The sequence below is a fragment of the Pseudopipra pipra genome, chromosome 6, assembly GCF_036250125.1.
Source record: "Pseudopipra pipra isolate bDixPip1 chromosome 6, bDixPip1.hap1, whole genome shotgun sequence".
Taxonomy (NCBI): Eukaryota; Metazoa; Chordata; class Aves; order Passeriformes; family Pipridae; genus Pseudopipra; species Pseudopipra pipra.
The window spans coordinates 10675234-10701750 of record NC_087554.1 but is presented as its reverse complement, the minus strand read 5'-3'; the positions used below and the strand labels follow the sequence as shown (position 1 = coordinate 10701750).

The window sequence follows — 26517 nt, the reverse complement described above, 5'->3', positions numbered from 1 at the left end:
ACACAGTCCATTTAAAAAGAAAATCAAAATCTACTAAAATCAGCTGATTAAGAATGAAACTGATCTACCATCTCAGACAAAAACTCTACAGCTGGTTTGTGATTTGCACTATTTCCCTTTCAGATAAAAATTAATTTGGTTATTTCACTTATTCTCAATTACGTTAAAATGATTAAGATGATAAGAATTTGTAGCTTGTCTAATAAATATTCCAAGTAGTTGGCACAGTATTTACAGTTCCTTGGTTTTTATAATTTTTTTTTGTGTGTGTGTATATCAAATCTGTGATAAAGTAGTACTCTGTTTATGGAAGCCAAGAGATTGAAGTCATTGTTCATGACTTACAGTACCATAGGATAAAAATAATTTCATTGAATGTAATGGCATCAAGGAGGATGGGATCCATTATGAGTCTAACTGCTAAATAGCACCTTAACCAAGAAGTACCTCACTGTTTCCATGTGATAGCTCACAAAATAATATAAATCACACAGCTAAATCAGGCTTACAATGTGTTATAAATATACACAACTGGCTGTGAGCAATTAGGCTTCCTGATTAGGGTGACACGGTGTTCAGTCCATAACGCACAAAACAGGATGGTTAAAAGGGTTAGACACTTTTCAAGAGGGGACTAACTTTTAAGTGAGATTGTCTTGAGCAATTTTGTTCCCATTTTTGCATTTGTGCCAGTAACAGCACAGTAGCAAAAGAGTTTAGTGACAGAAGTGCCAAATAAACACATTGAGGAGGCTGGAATCTGATGCCAGAGGCAGACCTGAGTGAGCAGTGTAATTCCTCAAGTCTTCTTCAGTGGAATTGCAATTTGGCACACATTGGAGAGGCATTTATTTCCTAGGGAGAAAGGCAGAAATATCCTGCATGGCCACAACACCAATCTCTTGTCACTGCTGCCTGTCCTGGGAAGGTTTCCTTATCCCAAGCACTCCTGATCCTCCTGCCCTGGAGGCAGGTCCTGCATACTCCTCTGCACTCACTTCTCTCACTAACTACGCAGAGGCAGTTCAGAAACAAGGCAAAGTTTTGTCTCCTGGGGAAGACAAAACAGTTGGAATCAGAAATGTATTAAAGTCCATGTTGCAGTATATTTACAGAGCAATCTGACTAAATTGTTCCAGAAGAACACCAGACAGAGCGTTGGTGCTGCCTCATACCACCAAAGAGACACAGAACTATTAGGCAGCTATGCAGGCACTCTCAGGATTAAGGTACAGTACCTATAGTGACAGGCCAAGGATCTGTTCAAAACTCCCCTCAAAACTGGCTATTTATTCTCTATAGTTCATGTATTTCTCAGCTGTCACTAGTCAAGCCCCTTTTGGGATGCTACTGAGCATTTGGGCTGAAGTTTATGTCAACAAAGGTTCTGCTGGTAATAGGATAACGCAGGCAAAGTTTACCCCACAATTTCAACAATATCTTTAGGAAATTATTCAAAACTCACAGAGAATGACCTTCCATTTCTAAAAGAATCCATGAAAAAAGAAGAACATGCTTATTTTGTACTTACTGATGGTTTTATAGGTCTTTTTCAGTCAGGAAACCACTGAACAGGTAACTGATTACACAGTACGATACTGAAAGTGTTATCAACCTTTAAAAACATAGTAAAAAAGCAGAAAAACACACATTTCCCCTACCACAGCCAGTTATATAAATCACAGGAATTTCTACTGCAATGGGTATTTATGGCACAGACAGAAATGCAGTTTTCACACTGATAGGAACCTTTAAAAATTGCCAGAATCAGAAACCCCCTTATTTCAACAGGAGATGGGTAGGTAGGGGAAGTTAACCCAGCAGAAAACTTGGTTCTGATAACCAAAGTAACCTGCTGCAATTAGAAGTTTCTGAGAGTGGACCGAAACTTTATTGAAATAAAAGCCACCTCCAGCATACAGATTTGCTAACTCAGGTTATATCTGGTCTAAGTTAAGTGATCACTGTTTTGGATTAATTGAATCCCCCCCGCTACTGCTCTAATAATAAGATGAAAGACAGCCAGAGTAGCAGAGGAGAGTCCATCCAGATAGCTTTGCATTTTTCAAGAAAATAGTCTATATGAACTCTAAAGCACAGGGTGTACACAACACTGGGCAACACCATAAAAATTCATGCAATTTTTGAAATATGTTTTGTCACATGTCAGGGCTAAGTCTCGGTACATAAGATCCTGAGAGAGATAAATCACCCTGCTGCTGGTTTTTCATATTACTTTGATAACTTTGATAATCCAATCCCAGGAAGTCAAATGAGCTATTGAACACACATCTTCTTTTACAGTTCTACTAAATAATTCCTCTACTGTCATTCTTCCTGACCTGAAGTTGATTGAGCTATTGTGCAGTAATCCACAGCTGATTAAATTCAGTTAGATATATTCTGAAGCAACAGGCATATTTTTCTAGGGCAGTTTCCATTATAAAGAAAACTGATTAGAACCTTTTTTTTTTTTCCATTTTACTGCAACTACATAATTTCTCTCAGTGTTTCAAGTTTCGGGCCATAAAATGAAGGTTAGTTTAACAGACCATTTTATTAACTCACCTTTCCTGAGGTCTTTCTTTTTAGATATTTTAAAAGACCTCTGACTTCTTAATTTTTTTGCCTTATTAAAAGAGTGGTAAGAAGAACAAATATTGGACATGGCTAACCTAGACTGAGTGTGCAGTCAGAATTACAGATCCCTGAAAGTGACTGAGGCTTAGTTTAGAATTCCTCTTCCTGGTAGAGTCCATAGGCCAATCCCTCAGATGGGTGCTCCCAGGAGCTGAAACTTCTGGTTTCAGAGAACTGACAGGATCATAGAGGCTCCAGTTACATCCACCTGGGCAGAAGACTCTTTCTTTCAATGATGAACCACTTCTAATTCGAGGAGATGGGATGTGTGAGCTGACCCAGCACCACTGAAGGATTGGATTTCCTTCATTTAATGGTAACACTCTCTGAACTAATTATATAACTTTATGGATAATATTTTTTTATATCACAAGACAGAACCTACATCACACTGTAGAACACAACCTATTCGTCAAAAATAAAGTCCTGGGAGTAAGCACCTTTCAAGATTGACCCTTAAATTAGAAATGAAACTTAAAAGCTTCAGACATGTGGTAAAGATGGAGTGCAAAGGGTAAAAAAACCTCTTCCAATAGTAAAAAAAATAGTAAAACAAACCCTAAAACTTTTAAAGTAGGTGAATATTCTCTTTTTTCCTTTCCATCTTTTAGAATAATTTTCAACCAAGAGCTTTCATGTATTCAACCTTATTCTTTAGATTTGGTATCATGCACAGTTTAACCACAGCATTCTTTTGATAAAGGCAGCACACCAACACTAAGAGCTGTTTGTGATGGAAGCCTGAGCACTAAAATTATTGTACCATTCTCACCTCAGAGACTATGAATGTACACCTGGAAAACCAACAGAAAATCCCTATTCCACAGCCAGCAGCAAAACAGTGATTTTGACTGCTTTAAACTGGGTTTACTGATCTGTCTTCTGCAGAAGTGCTCATGCCTGCATGATGCCTGAAGCTTTGCAGAGCATTCCAGGCTGTTGTAGGACCATCTAAGAGAGAAACACAGAGTATTTCACATGCTCAATGTGTTTTCAAGGATATTTCCTGCCACCAAATTCTTTCCAGAGCTCTTACTGGGGCATACAATAATAGAGCCACTTATTTAGATTTCAAGAGAAGAGCGGATCAGTAAAAGTTTAGTTAGAGTTGCATAAAATACTGCTCAGGGTCAACTGAGTGTCAGGCAACCTGTAAAGTACTGCTATATCATTGTATAACAACTGATCTTTTCAGGTTGGTAGGGTAAAACTAAAGTACAAATTCTCTTATTTCATCTGACACATTTCTCTTCCTATGATCCATGTGATCATTCTGTATCCATGTGTGATGATGTTCTTTTCAACAAGCCGTTGAGGTTTCCTGTAACTTCATTATTTTCTGATGTTCCTCTCTTCTGGGAGACATAATTGCTGAAGTAAAGAGACAGGCTAAATGAAAATTTCAAAAGTCAGGCACTGCTTACTTCAGATGGCTCTAGCAATGTGCAGATCTAGACAAAAAAAAAAAAAAAAAAAAAAAAAGAAAAAAGAAAAGAAGGCAAAATAACCTTGACAGTGTTTTTATTGTCCTTACATAGTCTTTGGGATCCCCAGGAGAAAGGAAGTCTGGATAAAGTCTTCCTTTTTCAGTCATAAAATCTCCCTTTCTTTTACACAGCCTACCTTTTTTCTTGGCTATACCATAGATGAACTATTCCCCTTAGATACCAAAGCATATTGCATTGCTACTGCCGTCTTCCTTGTCTCTCCCAGTCTCTCCAGTTTGCTAGAGATGTTCATAAGCAACAACTAGGAATTCCTAACCTCACTGCCCAATTTCTGGTAAAAGAGCTTTCCTCAAATCTTTTTTTCTAACATTGGACTAATGTTCTAAGCTGAGTTGCCATTAGATTTATTCCTAGTTGAACAGGAACTTTCAGTGCCTAGCAGGTCTCCATCTTGGACACAAAGTATTCCAGAGGCTGTCATGGCACATCCTCATTCAGTTCCTGCCCTTCTATACAACATTCTGCAGCACAAATAACATTAATAGAAATCAATGCTGTTTGTGGAATACATTTTGTCTTCGTGAGGTATAAACCATACCCACAGTCACACAAGTTTTGCCACAGCATTCCTTAAGCTGTACCTATTTGTGTGGAGGGGGAAACTGGTAAAGAGGAAAAAAACCATTCCTTTGGAAACAGAAATACCTGATGAGAGAACACAAAACCAGACCCAGTGCTACACAGTTTCACTTGCATGTTCCAAACTGATTGTCAAAAAATATGAACTACCAACAAAGAAGTTTCAAGGGCACAAATATTACTATAATGTAATCCTTGACATTTCATATAAGAAGCAGGCTATAGGGAAATATTTTAAAGTTGTTGCCCATACAGTAATAACAATGCTACAAGGCAGGGAATCATAGTCACTTATTTGACATGGGAATGTAAATACATTTTTCAAGTACTGACACTGCAGTTGTTCACGGTAATAAAAAACAGAAATCATTCTTTATTTGCTGGCAGAGAAGTTGTCAACTTGTTTATTTGCTGGCAAATGAGTTGCAACTTGTTTCTCATTTTAGAAGACCTTGTTGTTCTCTTTCCACTTTGTGTACATGAGCAAAGCTTGAGATTAGGATCAATAGGTCAGGAGGAATAATAATTCCATAGTATGTAAAACTGACAGACCATGTATTTAGCCATAGAAATATCTTTAAGCTTCCTAAATTTCACCACAGTTCGAATAGCTATATGGTATTTTTTTTCAACTTCACAAAACCTTAATGCTGCTTACATTCCATTTTCTTATTTATATTTTACTTTGTTTTTTCCAATTATTTCTACTGTATGCAAATCTGCTGGCATTTCTACTGCTTGAAAAGATTGCTTCAGATAGAAGGTGGCAGCTTTTGAAGCATTAAACAATGATTAGACAGGCATTGGGCCAAAGAGTGTGCCAGTAAGGAGCAAAGGAACAATGTGCAGCTGACACTAAGCTATCTGGAGAGAACTGAGAGCACTTAGCAATTCCATCAAGATTTTCTTTGCTGCCAAATGAAAGCAACAATGATTCATGCTGCCATATTATTTAGCATTCATCATGATTCTGAATCATTTATTGGAGAGTTTAGACTGCAGTGCAGACAAACCCTGTTAAAGTTAATGAAGGGCAAATTGTCCTTTGAGTTGGTATCAAAAATATCTGTGAGAAAACTTTGGAGCATCTACCATTCCTCTCAGATTATGTTTGAAAGGAAACTAATATTAAAAAAATATATATAATAAAAATCATCAGTTTATTGACAAGGTCCATTGCAAAATGCCATAGAATTGTGGCAGGAGGTTGATGGGGAATTCAGTTCCAGGCAGGTCCCCAGTCAGAAGCTGTCACCTATCAAACTACCAGAAGAGCAAGATTTGCCCTGTCCTGTAGAAAATAGGTTGCAGAACTTACTCAGAAACCTAACAGACTTCTAGACACTTGTGAAAATCACAAAGGATATTTATATTTTAGTATATAAACTGTATCTCTGCCCATATGGACTCACATATACCCAGACTCCCACAGCAGACTTTCAGTAAGTGTCATTAACAATGACTTCTGGTTATGAAGGCCCAAGAAAAACAAAACACCTTTTCCAAACAAACAGAGTGAGGAAAAACAAGAAGGAATTTTCACTCTCTCACAGCTTAACCTCTAAATCCTCATTTTTTCCTTGTTAATTGCACCATCATAAATGAAAATTTTAGGTTTTGTGTCTAGTTTCATCACATTTTCTTTAAAGCTTTAAATCAAGCTTCCCCAAAGCTTCCCAGGCTGCTACTTGAAAGATATTATTTTAAATAGGTTACTTTTCCAGTGTGAAAGGAAAGAACACCATTTCAATAACAGCCTCAGAAAATAATAGCAATGAACAAGTGAAGTCAAGTAATTCAAAATTTGGTCATCCAACATACTTTGAGAACACTTTCAAAAACTCTGTGCCAAGCATATCTCCAGAAAAGCATGCCAAAAGGAAAGCCAACATGAATTGATTTTTTTATTCACAACAAGAATTCAAATACCTTTTGATAAAAGGTTCTGTACTTGAACTTTAGAACTTACTTTAATAGTTTAAAACATCCAGCAATGCCTATAAATATGCCTCTGTGTATGCCTTTTGGGTGACCATGGAACAATCTGTAATTTATTCAAATATTTTGCTAAATGATTTTCATCATTTGGTGATACACTTGAACATTCTTAAATACTTCCTTAGGCAAATCTCTTATTATGTCTTAGGCCCTTCAACATATAAAGAATTTTCAGGTTCTATCACAAAGAAGTTGAAGTGTTTGAAATTATCAGCTCTGGCAGGAAACTTTATCACCAGTCAAAGTTAAGAAGTCAGCATTAGTTTTATGAAAATTATCTTTTTATTACTTTTTCTTTTTAAGAAATATATGCTTGGGTTGGGAAGAAAAGATAAATTCTAATAAAGTTCATTTTAAAAGGCAATTTATATTTTTTAACTTTCGATATGGCACAATTTTTTAATTCCTTTGCCTTTTCCCCACACCCTGTCAAACTCTTTCAATTATAAGTACAATTCTTTTGATAAGGAAAGAGAAAAAAACCTTTAAGAAGTCACTCAGGCTCATAACAGCTTACATTACTGGAATATTTCAAATACAATTTCTATCAAATGCTTCATGGGAAAAGATGTCAAAAGGAAATAACCTGATCAAACCAGAGTTTCCTTCTGACATCAACAGATATTGGCACTTTGCTCACAAATTCTACATGACTGTTTGTCACTGCATCAAATCTATACATGTGGCTCCTACTTAAATTTAGTGACGTGTTTGAGAACATTATCAACAGAAACTGTTCAAGCACTTTTGAAGACAAAATAATCCCACAAATGTGAGAAAGGCAAAAACTGGGGGATAAAAAAAGAGGTTTTTCAATCAAGGAATTTCTCAGAGATCTCTAGTGATTAATTTCAAGACTAAAAGTACAGTGATGGTACTGAGAAGTGGACCAGGGCTCTGTTTATACACTGGCATTGTCACAGTCAGGATGCCATCAGCCCACAGGACTTTGAAAGCACATAGGGTGATCTCCTCATTGCTACCAGAGTAGCTGAAAACAAGCCTGTTCTTACTGAATGTGATGCCACTCCTTAAGTGTGGGCCACATATGGTTTCTGAATCACACCTGTCACAGGTGATGCTATTTTCTATAAGGTGACCCAAATCACCCTTCCAAAATATCCCAAAGTGCCAACTTGAAGCTATTTGTCATCACCCAGAAACTTCAGCTGTGCTGGGCTTTGCTATGACATGAGATCACATGTGAGTGTGCTCATACCAAGGACAGTGTCATTAGAGGATGGCAAAACAGACATGAGGCTGCAGAACACAAACAGACTGGCTGTGCACTGCATTACTTGTTATTTAGAGTACACAGCCTGTGCAAAATAGAAACACAGTATGAATTGGTGCACTTGGATTCAAGCTAATACAAAATCACAATTTAAAAAAGCCAGTCCTCTCGGACTTGCAGTACTGAATCTGACAGAGAAAAAGGGAGTATTTATCAGACTGCAATTCTGCAAGTTTATTAGCCCTGAACGAGTTAAAATGTGTCACAGATGGAATCATAGAATATGCTGAGTTGGAAGGGACACACTAGGATCCTCGAGTCCAACTCCTGGCCCTGCACAGGACCATCCCCAAGAGAATAAAAGATAAGATGACCATCCATTAACTTTAAACCACTCCTGGCTAGGGAATATTCAGTTCACAGTATTATCTGAATGCTTGAATCAGAAAGTCTGGTGTCAGGAGACTGAAGTAAGAGCTCTGTTCCCACAGGTGCCCCCTGATGTGGACAGAGGTTATACTATCAGCTTGCACACACATTGAAATGTTTCTTTTCCAGCCATACAAACAGACTGAACTGTGCTATATTGCAGAAGATTAAAATAACTGTTCCTTTGAAAGGCCGCTTTGTCTCTGCCAACACCTTCTGAGCACATACTTCCACAAAGGCAAATAGTGCAACAGATGTGTGATTTCTCTGGGATGAACTGGGAGAGCCACACTCAGTTGCAGTGTGCCTGCAGTCCCACCTCACTCTCACAGCACTGGAACTTTCCTAACTGTCCAGAAAATGAAGGCTAAGGACCTTCCACAGGAGTTATACAGAATGGAGAATGTGATAGTTCCCATTATAAAACTGCATGCTGGTTATCAAGCAGCTTTCTTACAACTATAATTACAACGCTACAAAAATCAGAGCCTCGCCTCCAGCAAGGGATGCTATCCCTGCCCCCATGTGTGATGGAATGAGAGTCAGCACTGGGGTCTGATGGATTACGGAGTTCAGACTTGGGAGAGTCAGAAAAGGTGGTTGAAAAGTGTACTACATAATAATTCCTAAATGAAAGCAAAAAATAAAGGAAAAACATGTCCGAAAAGGAGGCATCAGAGAGAAAAAGGCAGAAAATGGGAGAATGATAAAAATATGCCACAAAGGAAAAAACAAAATGCTACTGAGGTGTGGAGGTGGGAGGCGTGGAGGGATGAGTCAGGCAGCAGTTTAATTACTGTGGCTAAAAGCAAGGAGAAGCTGAATGATGAAATGGATAAAACAAAGAAAGGTAGTTTGTGAAAAAGTACAACAAATACTGGGATGGAGAAGATTATAAGAGGAACAGGTACAGTGGAATTTGAGAACATGGAGACCCCAACTGAAGGACACAAGCTCACATAAAGGATGAGGTGTATGGAATGGGAGTGAGGAAGTGAACATTTGAAAAGGGCAGACTGCCAGGCTGGAATGAGGAAAAGGAAAGTGGACTGAGAGAATAAAGACCAAGGAGCTAGACCATGCATGGATGAGAAAAATAAGAAGGAAAAAAGACAGGAGGAGACAAAGATGTGAAGAGTGATAAATCAAAACAGAAGAGAGGCAAGAGTAATTGGGACAGATGGCCTTCTTCATCAGCGGTGTCCTTCTCTTTTCTGCTCTGTTGCTCACTTCATTTTGATATCCCACTCCACAACCTCTCCCCTTTAAAGCAGGAATCTAATACACTGCCACAAGGACTGACAAGAGGAGAGAACAGCCTGCAGTCCCTTTAGGATGTCATCTTCAGGATGCAGTGTCCTCATAAAAATCCCACGGTCTGTTTACATTAGTGGTTCATATTTTTTTCCGTGACAGTTTGGAACTGCAAGGCCAGGCTGCTCTCTCACACCTCAGAACAAGACCAGTATTCCTCACTCTGCTGACTCCTGCTGACGGCTGGAACAGATGGCCAGAGGACGACGTTTTGCCTGTGGTTATTTTCTCCTTACGTATTTCCAGTAGCTGGCACACCTCACTGCAGTCCCAGCAGCAGCACAGAACGTGCAGCAGCAAACATATGCTCAAAGAGTTGTCTTCATTAATTCAAGTTGCAGTCCTAAATGTTACTACGCAAGTAAAATGCACAGTTTGTTACAACAGCTAACGTTGTTCTCAGATCTACAGTGAAGACAGATTTCCTGGTCTGTACATAAATATATGCTTTTTAGCATCTGATTCCTAACCAGAATTGCACAGCCCTCTTTTCTTGTCAATCCCTGCCCACACTACTGAAAATTTGCTTGTGTAAAGACTGTGCAATAATGATTTCAGCATGAAGACCTTTAACTAATGGGGAGAATGAATCCAGGCAGACAAAGTAAAGTCTTCACAGCATATATAAACCATGGCCCAAAAGTGAATGTAGGCTTAAATAAAGTTTGGCTATTTCCTTGTTTTCAAATGTTTTTTATTTGTCTTGGAATTTTTCTGGCATTCAGGTAATGGAAGAACAAGAAGCCAAACAGAAAGACAGAAAGACCTAAAGTTTTCCCTAGGAGATGGTTTTTCATAGTTCTCTGGTCTCCAAGTAAGCCACCTTCAAATTATGCTGTGATATGAAATCTAGAGTGCATTTGAACAGTATTTTTGAGGTTTATTCATCACTGTTTTTGTAAAGAAAAAAAAATAAATCAGACAATCTTCTATTCCCAAATATCCCTTAAAAATTACCAAAGAAGAAATATGGCTTTTTAATGAAAAGCTCTGGATGCTTTTTGAAAAGTTTCTTTTTATTCAGTGTTTTGAGGACACTGTTGCAAATCTCTCAGGTGATAATAGTTTCATCTGACCCACTTTCCACCACTCTGATCCAATTCTCTCCAACGTTGCCAGTCATAAAAGTAGTATCCTGTGATATCCAGCATTATTACTGCATTTCAATAGCTCTATTCGTGGAAATCTCAGGACTAAATGAGAATTGTTGCACTTAACATGCTAGAATATTTCATTCATAAGTAATTAAAAAAAAAAAAAGGAAGAAACCTTGCAAAATCTGAGCCTCTACTGTAACATTATTAACTCTAATATGAAAAAAAAAAAGTCAGAGAGGATGATAATTATTGCACTAGTGTAAAATTCTGCAAGGCATATTCTGGACACATTAATGCCTATTGCCTTACCATGAAGCTGAACCCATCATGGCTCACAATGAGCTTTTTCAGAGAGATTTCAAAATCATCTTAAAATACCTTCAAGAGGTGCTTCATAATGCAGCAGGGCTCAATGCCAGCAAAAAAAGCCCAGACAGGACTCCAGTGGCACAGAAGGTCACCACCCTGTCCCCAGAGGGCAGGATGCAAGAAGCCAGGCAGCAAATAAACCACTATGCCAGTAGTCTGCAGCTCAGGCAATGCTTCTCCTAAACATGCTTCTGAGGTCTAATTATTTTATTGGCAAATCATAAATTTAGGAGTGCATTATCACTAAAAAGCAAACAGTGCTCCTGAGGAGAATGGGAAAGATTCTGACCCAACAGACAGCACTTAAAACTACAGTAAAACAGCTGAAATCTGGGAGTTGCTTAGTCATCAACGCAACTAAGACCCAAATGAGACAAACAAAAAACACTGATACTTGGCTCTTTTTTTAAGAAAACTTGTTCTCACAGTCCACACTGAAATGTACCTTTTTTATCCCTCAGTTAAATTAAATTGTAATGCTATTGTACCTAACAGCATATATGAAACAATTCACTGTAATGCTTATCAGTATTGCACCAGAAAACGTGGTATGGTGAAATGCATGCATTAAGCCATGCAAATGGCTCTATTAAGTAAAGGATAAATATTTTAGGACCTGCAAAATCTATTTTCTACCTTTAAATGGCACTCACTGTAATCTTCACCATTTCCTAACTTCAAAAATTAAATTTAAAAAAGGCAAACTTCACAAAGAGATTAATTGTGGTCTCCAGAAACATAATTGTGAACTTGAAAAAGTGCAGTGAGGTTTTGAGGAAGTCATAGATAATTTGCTTGACATACCTTGAAGTACATGAAATAAAATACTCTAGCATGTATTTTTCAAGACAAAGATATGGACTCTGGCCGCACACTTGAATTTATGGTTTCTGAAATCAGCCTTCTGGAATTTTAAAAAACAACAAGTTCTTCCACTGCTCTTTTCCAAAACACAGGTATACAGAAATTAGGGATGAATCCAGGTGTTCACTGCTAGATTCAGAATGTGGCCCACAGCAAGAATTTATACCATTGTACCAGTATGTCACATCCCCTCAGAAGCAGGAAATTCTGGTGCTCTCCTCTAGTGCCAATCACTGTGTCTGCTTTTATTCTAAACCACTCTGCTATGTGAATCCAACCAGCAGCACAAGAGACTCAAAATTAAAACGTGCTCGTTTCCACTCTGCCTGGTCTCTGGTCTCACTTTTTCCTTCTAGTCACTTCCCACAGTGTGATGTTTCCTGCCTGTGAAATCCATGGCTGTGGCAGCGCAGCAAGAAATCTTACACAGAGTTATAGAAGTTGCCATCCCCGGCAAAAGCCTGAAAGTAAACATACCACTTGTAATTAGGATTCTGACAGGTCCCTGCAAGAGGCAGGGGTTGGAGGCAGCTGCAAGCACAAAGCAAGTATTTGCCCCCTCAGGTAACATCACAGGGAAACGCAGAGTAACCCACTTGTCCTACGAGCAGCAACACTTGCAAGCTAAAGAGCTGCTAACAAAAACATAGAATGACACTAAATATAAAGGATTCGTTTCAGCAATGCTTGGAGGGAGCAAAAAAAATAGAATACTGTGAAAGCAAAAAGGAAATTGTGAAATAAATATTTCAAGATTTAAACTAATAATAGAAAAGCCCATAAATCACCTTTGCAATCGCTCCCAATCCTACCAAAGATCCATTTGCTCTGAATGGATGCCTATTACCAGGTCTTCAGCATACATTATGGGATAAAGATGACTGTAAGAAATCTAATTTACTACTACAGGGAAGAGATGCCAGAGAAAGGGTTAGAGGAGTAGCACAAAATCCTGGAGAGAGTTGAATTTTTCTAGGAGGCTAACTATGACTCTGCACAGTATGATTTTGTATAAAATTACATGTAACACCAAGCCTAGACAGCCAAAGGAAAGGCTACCTTCCTCTCAATTTCTGTTTCCCTGTTTGGGGCCAGGAACCTAAGGATTTAAGGCACTGGAGGGTAAGAAAGGCAAGCTGGAATAAAAGTATGATACTCTACAGTACCAATACTGGTACTAACAAAAAATGTGGCTGAACAAGTTTTCCTGGAAGATTAAGTAGTTCCTGTGATTTCTTACCTATTTGAGGTAAAAAATAATGAAAAAGAATAATTTTGACAAGTCCATAGAGTGCAGTGCAAAGTGTATTTGTTAGTGAGCTCATCACAGTGATGACAGGCTCTCAGAAACACTGAGGTTTGTGATATAGCTCCACAATGTGCCCACTGGAATAGCTGCCTGTAAATTATAGAAAACCAGACTCAAACTCTAGAAACCACTTTTTTCCAATCAGATTGTTTTTCTTCTTCTACATCTGCCTCATGGCCAGTTCCTCTGTCTACAGTGACCTCAGGCCCTGCACCGACAGCCATTCAGATTCAGCCACTGAGTTCCTGTTTGAAAGATGCAGGAATGAATTTCCACAAGCATATTAGAGAGTCTGCATCCACCAGTCAAAGTTGTATTTCAATACTGTGTTCTTTCTTATCAAACTGCCTTGTATTTGCATAAGGGAAAGGACAAAATTAAGGCTGCCAAGAGTGCAGCAGTAAAATGACATGTCAAGTGACTGAATTACATGCTGTAGAAAATCCAAATTCTACCTTAGTTCACGGTTTCTGAATCACTGTGCATGTGCATGCATGTGGATTTTTTTTTTAATGTTTCATGTGATTTTTCATTTACTTCATCACGTTGCTAGATCATAAATTGTGTCATAAAGAACAGCAACTCAAATTCTGCCTGCCAGGTTACCCACAGTGTTGTATGAGCAGGTGTCTCACGAAAAGCTCAGTCAGCCTTAGGTAACTCTAAACATAGTATTGTTCACTGGGACTGATGTTCACTGGAATTAGATTTGGCATAAGTCTACACAAAGCTGTGGAGTTTTGTGTGCACTTTAAAGAGTCAGGATTATACTTTTTCCTTCACTGATAGTCAGCAGAAGAGGAGATGATGATGTGCATAGCCTGGGGTGGGGAATTTATTTAACTTTTTCCCAATAAGTTTCTTTGTACAAATCTGAGATACATTTATATCAGCAGCAAGTCACAGGATCTAGCTACAGGGATGTAGCTAGATAGCAGCAGTAATGATGGCAAGGATAAGAGAAGCCCTTTGTTCAGCATTTTCATTCAAAGGGATAAATTCAGATTCTCCTTGTGTTTTAGCAGTTTAGAATTAACCTCCCAGCACAGCAGAATTTTTCTTTAAGTTCAGCATCCTGTTCTTATTAAAATTTCATCACTAAAGTTGCCAGAAAATAAGACTAGCAAACAGTGCCCAGCATGGTCTCACTGACAAGCAAGTACCAAACCATCAGACATGGGCACTGCAATCCTTCAGATCATGGACAACAAAACCTCAGTGCAGACAGTAGAAAAGAAGCAAGGTAAATGCTGCTAATGAGGAAAAGAAAACTGAAAATCTAAAGGAGACGTCTAAGAAACACAGAAAGGTGTTTTATACAAAAGAGAAAGTGAGTACACACATGAAATCATACAACAGAAACAGGAAAAGCACAGAAACCAGATGATCTTGAGGACACTCTGAAGCATTAGGAGTAAAACTGCTCAGGTCTTGAGTCTCTAATCTACTTTTACATTCAAAATTCTGCCTACTAGACACCATAAGCACACAGTTATTCTATCTTTGTACACACTTTTTAACACGCCCCACTCAAGGATATTTGAAGACATCCCAGCAAGACTGTGGGATGAAGGAGGGAGAAAATACACTGATAACAACTGAAATGCCAGTGGGTTATCCATTGTATGATCCACCATTGGGGTGGGGAGGGAGAAGAAGCAAAACCTCTTACCGTTATTACTGTTATCATCAACTAAAATGATCTCCTTGAGCAGGTGAGCAGGGGTCCGGTCAATGGCTGAGTGGATGGAGCGCAGGATCACTGAGAGAGCTTCATTAACAAATATGAACACAATGCTGACCTCAGGAAGACTGTCAGGAAATGTAAGGTTTCTGCACCTGAAGAAAAAGATTAAAGAAAAGATGTAAGCTGCTGGAAGTCACCACGCAAACACAGACTGTTTCAGAGGAATCCATCCCCTGTCATAAGAACACTAAGAGAGCTTTTGAAGGCATGGAGCACAGGGTCCTCGTGCTTGTTCAGAGCACATACAGGCAAGAACCAGATGAATCACTATGTAAAAAAAGGAAACCCTGGACACCATCTCCTGAATCTGTCTGTGCAAACCAAGACCTTGTGTGAGCTCATCTTTCCACCCAAGGCCCACAGCGCTGCAAACCAGGTGTGAACTCTCTGTTTGAAGGCAGTTTTCAACAGCAGTTGCTTACAATGTCTTTCTGGACAGTGCAGAGAGGAACAAACAAAGTTAGCCCCTCACTTTAAAAAGGATCTTTGTAATAGTCACATCAATTATGTTTGCTACAAAATCTAAATCTATCTCAGTCAAAATTGGAAGATACTTTCTCAATTAAGTAATAAAATGTTGCCCAGAGAAGCTGCGGATGCCCCATCCCTGGAAGTGTTCAAGGCCAGGCTGGATGGGGTTCTGAGCAACCTGGTCCAGTGGAAGGTGTCCCTGCCCATGGCAGAGGGGTTGAACTAGATGATCTTTAAGGTCCCTTCCAAGCCAGGCCATTCTATGAATAACATATAAAAGATACAGCTCCAGAGAACATCCTGTTACAAAAGCTAAGATTGATGGTATAACCAGAAAAATAGGTACAACAATGGAAAACTTATCTATAAGCTCAGTCAAGGAGTTTAATCAGGAAGAGGAATACTCTCATAACCTGGTAGATTTTTCTCTCCTTTTTCAAAAAAAAAATAGATATTTCAGCCACATTCCAACTTGCTTATGCAAGCAGCAGTATGGATGTGCTGCCAACAAATTTAAAGTTCCTTAGTGTTTTACTGTTTGGTTTTTTCCCCACCTTCTCCATTTCAAAAAGGATTCAAATTTTGTAATGTTATGAATAGGAAGACCTTTTACCACTTTGCCTTTTTGAACTGTCAGCAAAATATTTGCTTTTTTAACAAAGTCACAAGTTAATTATGTAAAAGTAACTAGCTACTTTTCTCTGAAACTTTTAGTAGTTTAATGCAATGTTTCTGAACAACAATTAATTCCACCTTTTTTGCAGACCTGAAACAATTTACTAGGGTGAAATTAGGCCACGGACTGACACAGGCAACATTTCAGATAGACCATAGTTGAAAATGATTGATGTTAATGCTCTTCTTTGCATCCCCACAGCACTGAAGTGGCTATCTTCTCTCAAGATGCCAGGGTTTACTACCTCCAGGAAATCCTATAAGCTGTTGAAAGCATTACTGCAGGCCAGTGTTCAGCATACAAAAAGCATGGATGGACTTAGAATTTTTTACATCATGCCGGAATATGATTTCTCACCTAAATTTGTTCTTCAGTTCTAAGAGAAAGCATAGAATTTTTTTACTTTTTAATTTGTACAGCCAATAAATACAGAAAAGAACCACATAAGCATTCCACTCCATGGGTTGGATGGTGTACAAAACTTAAGTTCAATCAAGATAACGAATTCACATGCATGCTTTTAAAGGTTCTGAAAAAAGTCAGTGCATAGGACACGTGGCAGCCAAACCCACTGAGATACACATAATGTTGAAAATTCAGCTGCTCCAGCAATTTTCTCATTTCAGTCATTAGTGTGAAATTGATGGGAATCACATTAAAGAAGCTATTTAATATTTTAGGTACTTTTCTCTCTGTCACCATGTGAAAGAATTATACAGACATGTAAAACAAAAATCACAGCTTTGAGAAAGAAACAACAGTTACTTAACAGGTGTACACTCTATTTTTTAATAACCTGGTTCATACATCTTTCAGAAACAAATATGAAATCTCTTCACAGAGATTCACAGCTTTTTGTTCCATGGCATCAGTACAAGAGAGAAACAATTAAAATGGTGTGTGGATTTACTGATTCCCACTTGTGGCTTGATCCTTTTGGCAGCATAACAAATCAAAACTTTCTTTCCAAAATGAGTTTGTATTTCTACTAGTGTGTTAATCCTCTATTCACCGGTAAGAGAACTCTCAGCTTTAAGCATCAGACTGAAAAGGTTTTTATAAAGCTTTCAGGAGAGCTGACAACATGTTACTTTTGGTTTCTTTTTTTCTTTGTTTTGATTTGATTGCCACTGGGCAGTAGATCAAATGTATCAACAGCTTGTGGAAGTGTCATTGTATAATTTATAATCAATTACCACCAGGACCACCCTTTTTTTTTTCTTTAAAGTGAGCATTAAGTCATTAAAGGTGAATTGTCATAAAATTTCACTACTTTTGAAAATCAGATTCTCATAAAGGCTTACATTTGGATATCTTCTATACCTGACCTTTAAAAGCAGATGCAGTCATTACTTACTGGTTTTGGTGAGTTTTGCTGGCAATCAAAATTTTCTAAGAAGGACATATCAATAGAATTCATGAAGGAAACCTAAATAAAAATCTAAATATTGCAATTTTCAGCAGTGATACGTAACCTGTGAAGCACAGAGCTGCTCAGAAGCAGGAAAGAAAAGGAAGGAGAAGCTTTCTCCATGAAACACTGTGGGTCCTCTGAATTAATCAGAGGCACGGGTACTTTCCAAGAGAAAAGAACCTGAGTTCTTATTTTTCTATAAAAAATTTTCATTTTTTATGAAAATATAGCACTACGAGAGGCAGAGGGAGCTGCCTTTTCCTCCAGAAGACAATTAGTGCAAGGCAGCACTGGTTTTCTCTTTTAGACAGTAGTTCAGGAGTTAAAACCTTCAACCAGGACAGAAGGAACATGAAATAAATCTTCTCTGATCTCTCCAGAGAACTAACTACTTGCCAGTTTGGTGTGATTATTTTCAGTCTCCCTTTTCAGGGTCATTCCACTTTCTGTGGAGCAATTAAATGTACAGCAAGTTGGAGTGAGACCAAGGAAATTTCTCCAGCCTTGTGTTTGGGGCAAATGCCTTGGAGGAAGGACCTATATTGCAGCACCTGTTCCAAATGGATGGTCATGCATTTTAAACCCTAAACTTCACTCCTCATGGCTATGTCCAATCTTCTAGATTATAATGCTATAGAAACTCTTCTGACTATATGGCAGTTAGGTGTACAAATTTGCATGGGTACAATGAAAAAATCACTAACAGAATTCTAGTCTCCTGCACACCTTTGTTTGATGTCATAATTGAAATTTCATCCAAGTTTTGAAAGTTGGGCTTCAAACAGACTATGAACTAGTTAACAGGTTTAAATATGCTGAGACAATTTTCAGTATTACCCTGTAAAGAACCAACAAAGCCTGTTATTTTAGTGATTCGCTTGCAGCCAAAATGCAGATATGAAATGGTCCAGCAAACAAAGTTACAGCCAATCTATCTTTTAGCTGTCTAGCTTATGCACAGCAATATTTGTTACCCTCAGCCATAACAGTGTACACAGAAGATAAGAATGAAGCTTTAGCAAATATGGTAAGATATGGCACCTATTAGATATAGAGCAACAGAGTGATTTTGGAAAATATATTGAGTGGCAATGAAAATTCACTGAAAATAGGTCAAAGAAGTTGTTTCCTTAAATACTAGTGGGGTTTTTTTCCTTCTCCATCAATTAATCTAAGGTTGAGATATATGTAAAATACACTATTCAAGAAATTAGTGACAAATTATATTCCAAAAATGTTCCAGATGACAAAACCAGCCCTCAATACACTGTTTCCATGCTATAAATCCATGCATAAACTGAAATGTTCAAACAAAATTTCTGATTCTGATGTGTCCTCCATCCATTTAAAGGAAATTATTTCTATTGGTTATCCTACCTGCTTTCATTTACATCTTACATATTTTCAATTTGTACCACAGTGGACAAGATTTTCCATTGCTGGCAACTTGTGCAGACAAGAGTAAAGCTGCAAATGTCATTTGGCTCCCTTTTGGCACCACCATACTTTAAAAGATAACTGCATATGACACAAGAGAATAGAATTAGGCTCCTGTTGTGTGTAATTTCTTTAGTCTTTTCAAATGGGCTCGTTTTCAAGGAGGGTACATACCTAAATTGAGTTCATGTTTCCTTTTTTTTTTCCATTCAGACTCATTCATCATCTTTACTTCCAGCTCAAATTCACTTATTTTCCAATATGTGTGTAGTTTTTCAAAAACGCATTTTCCTGTCTACATTGTTTTTCTTATCAAATTATGACAATAAAAATTACCTACTCTTTTTTTATTTAAACAAATCAGAATTAACCTCACCCCAGATCACTCACAGAATGCAGAGCACTTGTGCATTTTCACAAGCACGTCTGTCATCTTCTTTATGCCAAGTTTTACGAGGAATAAAATTCCATAATTATAGGAATGAACAAAAGAACAGCTACAGAGAAAGGGTGCATGTATATGTGTATAAAATATGCTGAAGGGGGGGAAAAGAGAGGAAATTGTACAGATCAAAATCTGAGATCCATTAGGCTCTGAGAACTGAACGGTTGCGTGGCAACCAGCGACGTACGAGTTTCAGTGACAGCTCTGCCCCGGACTCATCCAGGGGCCTCAGACCTGCCCCTCCACACAGGGAGGCTCTCAAACAAATCCAAACAAGGCATAGAGTGTATTTCAGTATTATGGCTGATTTTAAAACGTTAATTCCAGATACTATTTGGAACGACAATAACGAGTATCAGTCCGACGCAGCTCAAAAATTACCGCTAGCAATCTACTCCGCTCAATCACATTAGGCTAATAACACTAAAGTAGCAGTTGTCATGGTTACCAGAAATTTAGAGAAACTCCTGGCATTCTATTTCAAGCACAACTCTGGTAAATGGAGGACAGCATACATTACAAATCTTCTTTCAAACGTTTGTCCACAAGACAATTATATCCCTCTAGAGCACGTGCGTTGTGATAGGACAATTTAGCCAGTCACGCTCAAATTAGTTTAGCATGGCTATGCAGTAAGAACAACAAAACAAGAATTATTTCCTGTACTAATAACTTATCTCTGAGACCTTCTACAAATAGGTACGTAAATTATGAACAAGAATTATTTTCTGCAACCTTTGAGAACCTTTCACCAAGAGTTACATGGGTATGACAGCCAACAATGGCAAAAGAACATGTTTTTTGTTTTAATAACTAAATTCTAGCTTATATTCCACTTTTTTAAAAAAAGCACAAGATGCAATAAGCATATTACCAAAACATTTGGGTTTAAAGTCTTGTTTTAAGAACATATGCATGAAGGACCTTTAGTTCCAATAGAATAAGAATTTCTCAGAAGCACAAGTAGAAACAGAATTGTACTTTCTTCAAGAACTGTTAACATTTTGTCAACAGCCAAAATGTCAAATGGAAGTTCAACGTGTATGGGAGGAAAAAAAATCCCATTCTGGCATAAATGAAATAAACAACACTAAAACTCTGGCAAAAGAACTGAGTCTTGTAAGAACTGCAGCTCAACCATCCATGTATTTATAATTTAATTTTGTGATCATATTTCATTTTTCTTTTGCTATTATCAATATTTTAAGTGTTAACTGAGCTATGCTAAGAAGGCTGGCATTGAAGAACATATAAAAAGGGCTTTTTTTCCTGTAAAAGTGTATGTCATTATTAACTTTGGCTATTACTCCAGCAGATTTGGTGTCACTGGCAATGATATTAAACAATTTTAGAGCAGCCATTTGAGGAGATACCTCCAGACAGGACAAACTGAAGCTCAAATCAAAATTCCAGGGGGCTGGTCAGGCAGTACACACTACTGCTGTGAGACAGTGTGAAGGCAGGCAAAGGTGAGACAAGAAAAAGAAGAATCAGAGGTGAAGAGTAAGTAAAAGAAAGCAGGAAATATATCAGAATTAAACACTAGGTATTTAACAAGAATGCTGAACACTTTTGTAATTTTAGGATTTCTGTGCAAAACGATACAATAGGTAATGTAACAGGGGTTTGTGCTCTTTTTCAGCAACTCCTTTAAAACATCAAATACAACACACACTATTTATGCTCTCTTTCTTCAGTAGCATTTGGTCAGAAATGAACGTGGATTCATATCCATCACTAACATAAGTCCAGTAAAACAGAACTGTTTCACAGGGACACGTGGAAGCAAACATTTATGGAACACAAGTATGTAGGGGCTGGCTTACAGGGAGAAGCAGAGCTAACATGCAAATGCAAAGCCTGAACCTTACAATTTGAAACCACATGTTTTTCTTATATCAGTTTTAATAAAGGAAAAACTTTATAGAAGTCTGGTGTCTTGCATGCTACATCCTAGATTGCATATACCACCTGATGGCCATTTTGGACAGCTTTTGTCCTAAACCACATCACTCTCTTCAACCAGTCAGTGCTTGATTTTTCTCCCTTGTAGTCACATCTGCATTCAAGGGACCTCTTGCCTGCTCTGCTTGTGTCCACCTTATCAGAACCCTACTTTTTACCATGGTCCCTTGCCAAATTGAGCCTCTAAGTAACACAACCTGGGACCAGTGAACTGTTTGAAACAAGAAGTACTTATAAAATAGCAAAAGCCTCTCTCTGCACATAAAACAGGACCTCTCCTCTGAACTTGTCTACGAGCCAAACAGCACTGACTCCACCAGCAAAAGGGCAAACCTGTTGCAAGCCACATGCTATACCATAGTATTTGACAATCTCCAAAGAAAAAACAACTGAGCTTTAGGAGCTGCTTTTCCCCTCCACCCTTCCTGCCTTTGCTTCTTTCTTTTGCTTCTTTGCTTTCTTTCAGTCAGTTACACTGGTCAGGCTCCTTCGTATCACACAGTCTATGCAGGAGCAAAACTCTCTGAAACAGTTCCTCTGCTGGGGTCCTGCTGCACACCTCCTTTTCTGCTACCCCTCCCTCCCTCGCTCATCACATAAGCAAAGAAGAATGTTATCTCTCTCTCCCATGTGTGCTTTGGCACGCTAGATCAGCCAAAAATTTACAAGCCAACAGAGTAGAATCCTAAGTGCATCCACTCAAAAGGAGTTTAGTAGACAGCTTTAGGATCCCTAAACAACCTAACTTTTAATAATGGAGTTCTGTGTGAGCTGATTTCATTCACATTTCACTCACGACAGGCTTTGTGGGTAGTGCCTGCCCTACTTAAAGTAATGAGCACAACAGAATTACAGCTAACACAGAAATATTAGCCTGTTCCTGCACACAGCAAGGGCAACGTTGCCTTCCTCAATGCTTCCAAGCTCATTAGAGCCAGAAGTTATTTGTTAGTCTGTGATGTAGATATGTTACGGGCTAACAGATGCAAATAAGGGTGGTAAACAACAGAGCACCCAATTTCAGCAGCACACAATGAATGGAGGCCCTGGAAGAGGCACTACAAGCAATACTCCACGATAACGCTTGCACTACCTATTAGGTACCGCAAAAATGAAGCTCACTTCAGGATGTGACAATTACTTCAGGAGGCTGAGGCATCCAGGGGAGTTATTTACTACAGTTAGTATTACAAGAGATTACTGTGGACTGTGCTGGGGACTCCCCTGTGCCAGCACAAATACTGACGGTGAAAAGTGATCAAATTCAGAACTGGACACAAGGCTCGTGGCTGTACCCAGGGTCAGACACCACTCTGCAGTACCTAAAACATGAGAAAGCCCCACTGCAAGGTGTGAAAGCTGCCACAGCCTGACCCAATTGCAATCTGCTGGATGTTCCCATCTGACTGATGATTGTCTTTTTCCAGAGAAGCCAGAGTTCAGAGGCTTGGGCAGAGTGCACTGCCCTAACTACTAAATGTGGTCTCCTAGCTCTGCATGCCATCCACATTGAAGGACTGGGAAAGGCTGAACTTTTGCCCTCTACTCCATATGTGTTGTGGCTCAGCAATCTCTAACCCTTCTCTGGTTTTGTCATGGCATTAAATGTTAATAATATTAGCCCCAGAAAATACTCTGTGCTATAATATGGGGTCATTACATACGTGGAGTGGCCTTTCTCACTGCAGAACCTTGTAAAGAAATGCTGAGCTCCCATGCTAAGATACGTTGATGTGAATTCTCAGAGCAATGCAGGCAGAAAGAAGGTCAAGGCTGAGTCATACCACAATGATATAAAAGGGGCTATTAACACCACACACTTTTGGCAGATCACTTAATTCTCCTAGTCTCAACTGGGCCTAAGCATGTATGAATTACATTAGATTTCAGTTACACATATATTTCTGTTGTCTTTCAAAATTCCTATACTTCATACAATAGGTTATGAATACAGATGAGAGACCACAGTTGAGCCCAGACACAACTATGTGAACTTCACTCCTTTAGCTACCCCCCCACAAGCCTTTGCCAGGATTCCAATGTCACGCTGATTCTTGCAGAACCACTGCTAAATCCAGGCTAATGAGCTTGGTTAGGCCAAGGCTAAGTGTGTACAGAGCTACTATGGTGCCTCTGTCATATCTGTGCTTTCCTGCATTTCTAGTCAGAACAGGAATACCACAGCTGACCAAGGTCCAGCAGAGTTGATTAACTCAGTCTCCACACCACTTGCTGTGTGTTCCCTTCAGACCAAGCTGTCCTTGGCTTTCATGCTGTGCTGCTTGAGCCTGGTATCTGCCCATGGATAATTTAAATACATCTATACAGACTCGGGAAGCGAGTGCAATTGGCTTAAAAACAGGTGCTACAAATCCTAAAAATTGATTACTACAATGGAAACCATACTCTCAGAGTAGGGATTTTTTCCCCCTCCCAACAGTCATGCATGGGCTCTCGCAAAAATGAGAATTTGCCTATCAGCAGAGAGGATTCTTTTTTCAGCAGCATGACTTTCAGAACACCCTGTAGCTCTGTACTCCACAGGGTGCTGTAGATACAGCAAATAGTTTGCATACTCCCTGACAACACACTTCATTTCCCTCAGTATCAGAATTTACTACGTTTCAGTGTCAGCCATTATTTTGTATGTATGTGTCCATAAACATATTGTGATGTCTAACATGTTTCTGGCAGACAGTCAACTAAGAACCAAATATTTCACAGAAATTAGGATCATGATTCATTTCTAACTGGAGATTTTTTGAAAATCCCAACCTTAATTTATTTCTTTTAGTTACAGTACCATTCATTTTCCCTGTCTTTTTAATTTTTAAAACCCCTAGTTATAAAAAATTCAATTTAAATCGTTCAGAAGAGTAATTTCAAAAGAGATATAGGAACAGAAACATTTCTATCACTGATGTCTTATTAGTGACAGAAGATTTCTTTTCCCTCTAGTTTATGATTAAAAAAGAGGTTGCCACTACAGACAATCAAATTTAACCAAATTTAACCAAAACACAGATATAATTGCATGGACTTCGATTTCCTAAAGTCAGTATTTCTGCAAATCTGCAACAGAAATATTTCTAAAAGGCAGTATATAATAATATATAGTGTAGATACTGCTGAAGTGCTGCCTGGGATGGTGTTCATATATTTTTGTTATAATCAAACAACTTAATGTACAGCAACACACACTGCTCACTGCTTTAGTAATTAAAATATTTGGTTAAAATAAGTGAATAAGATCACATGTTTGATTTGTTAAGTACCCAGCATGTTTATTTTAATGATTTATTTTTTTAATGAGCTGCAAAAAACCAGTTTTCCCTCCACTCATTTCTCCATCTCCAGAGCTGCTGTTTATTCGAAGGATCAGATGTATCACCAAGGCTTAAAATAAGTTGAGTATTATCTGTCTCTGTGAATGGTCCTACCAGAACAAACCTCAAAGGCACTGAAGGGAAGGTTTTTCACTCCACTGGTCCCACCCATCTCACCAAGCCACTGTGGAATAACAGTGGATGCACTCACTCTGCCTGACACACCTGCTTCCTAGCAGAGAACGTCTCAGAGAAGGAGCCTCCGTGGGCTCTCAGCTGGCCCATGCTGCTTGACTCAAGTGTGTATTTCACCACAAGAGCTCAATAGTTTCACCTGCCTACTGGTCTTAATCAGGCAGTTCTGGGCTTTCAAAGACAACAGTTCTTATTTTCTTCCTCTGTCAGTCAAATTTTCTGATAAAACTGAAATTTAACATTAAAAGGTCTTTCTTTTAGCAATAAAACACTTGTTATCTAATGTAAATTGTAGGTGAGATCTTGAAGAAATTTCCAAAGGATCTTGAAGAAATTTCAATGAATACTTAGTGGGATTTTAGCAGGACTTACTTTGGGCACTCTGGTGTTCTAGAAGACATTTGAAACTTACGGCCTTCATATATCTGATAGAAATTACTCATTCTGACCATCTTACATAACCTGCCTACTATGTGACTGCACACCATAACACTTCCAGGTGAAACCTCTATCCCTGAAGGCTTTTAAAATGAGAGTGGATATGGCACTTAGTGCCATGTCTGGTAACCACGGCAGTAGTGGATCAAGGGTTGGACTTGATGATCTCTGAGGTCCCTTCCAACCCAGCTGATTCTATGATTCTATAAAACAGACTCCACAATTCAGCACCTGCAGTGCCAGGGTGGAGTCAGGTACTCACCCGTTGGGCCGGAGGTCAGGCAGGGCCCTGTCCAGGGGCAGGCGGTCGCTCAGGTACGCGTTGTATCCGTAATACTGGAATTGCTTCAGTGCGATACGTCTGTTCTCGGGACTGAGATCCTGGCCCCAGTGAGCAAAGAGAGAGGAGTCGGTGAACGGCTCAGCAGGATTGTCTTCCAGTTTTGGTGGAGCTTCTACGAGAGACAAAGACAAAACGAAACAATTTCAGATTTTCATTCTGCAGGCTCTAGGGCACGTTATTTTAAAAAGCATAACTTTAGAGAGAGCACCAGACAGCACTTGCTGCCAGCTTACAGCAGCCTGTAAGTCTTCCCCTTACATGCCCTCACATACCTCTCGTGGTGGTGTAACTATTAGCACCTAAGGCTAGAAATTTAATATTCAAAATAAAGTTATGCAGAGACAATTCTTTTTCATCGCGATCCGACTAAAGGCCAGGACTGATAAATCTAAGTGAATTAAATTTCAGAAGGATTCTTATCAGACAAGAATGTTATTTTGCTTTTATAGACAAAGATTTAAATTATTTTTTAATTTAAACTATTTAATTTTGGCCTGTATTACCTAGAAAAAGCTGAAAGTTTTGAAAGGGAAAAAAAAAAGACAGAGAAGAGTCTGTACAGAATGCACAAAATGGCTGCCGAAGTCCAAAGTGTAAAATAAGTTCTTTGAAACTACAGATTTAACAGATTGAAAAAATCTGTTTTAAATTTGGCATCCATATTTAAATATCAAACTATTTTCAGTCATTCAGTTACTTTATGGACCAGTTTACCAACC

General features: G+C 38.6%; 1 protein-coding gene across 5 annotated transcripts in view; it reads right to left on the bottom strand.

Annotated features, from left to right (window-relative positions):
* Positions 1-26517, bottom strand: part of GALNT18 (polypeptide N-acetylgalactosaminyltransferase 18) — a 227185-nt gene that overhangs the window by 95834 nt on the left and 104834 nt on the right. For all 5 annotated transcript variants that reach the window (XM_064657305.1, XM_064657302.1, XM_064657301.1 and 2 more), the window contains 2 exons: positions 25718-25910; positions 15014-15180 (listed from right to left, as the gene is read on the bottom strand). In XM_064657305.1, the coding sequence (XP_064513375.1) occupies positions 15014-15180; positions 25718-25910 (360 nt within the window). The remainder of the gene's footprint in view (positions 1-15013; positions 15181-25717; positions 25911-26517) is intronic.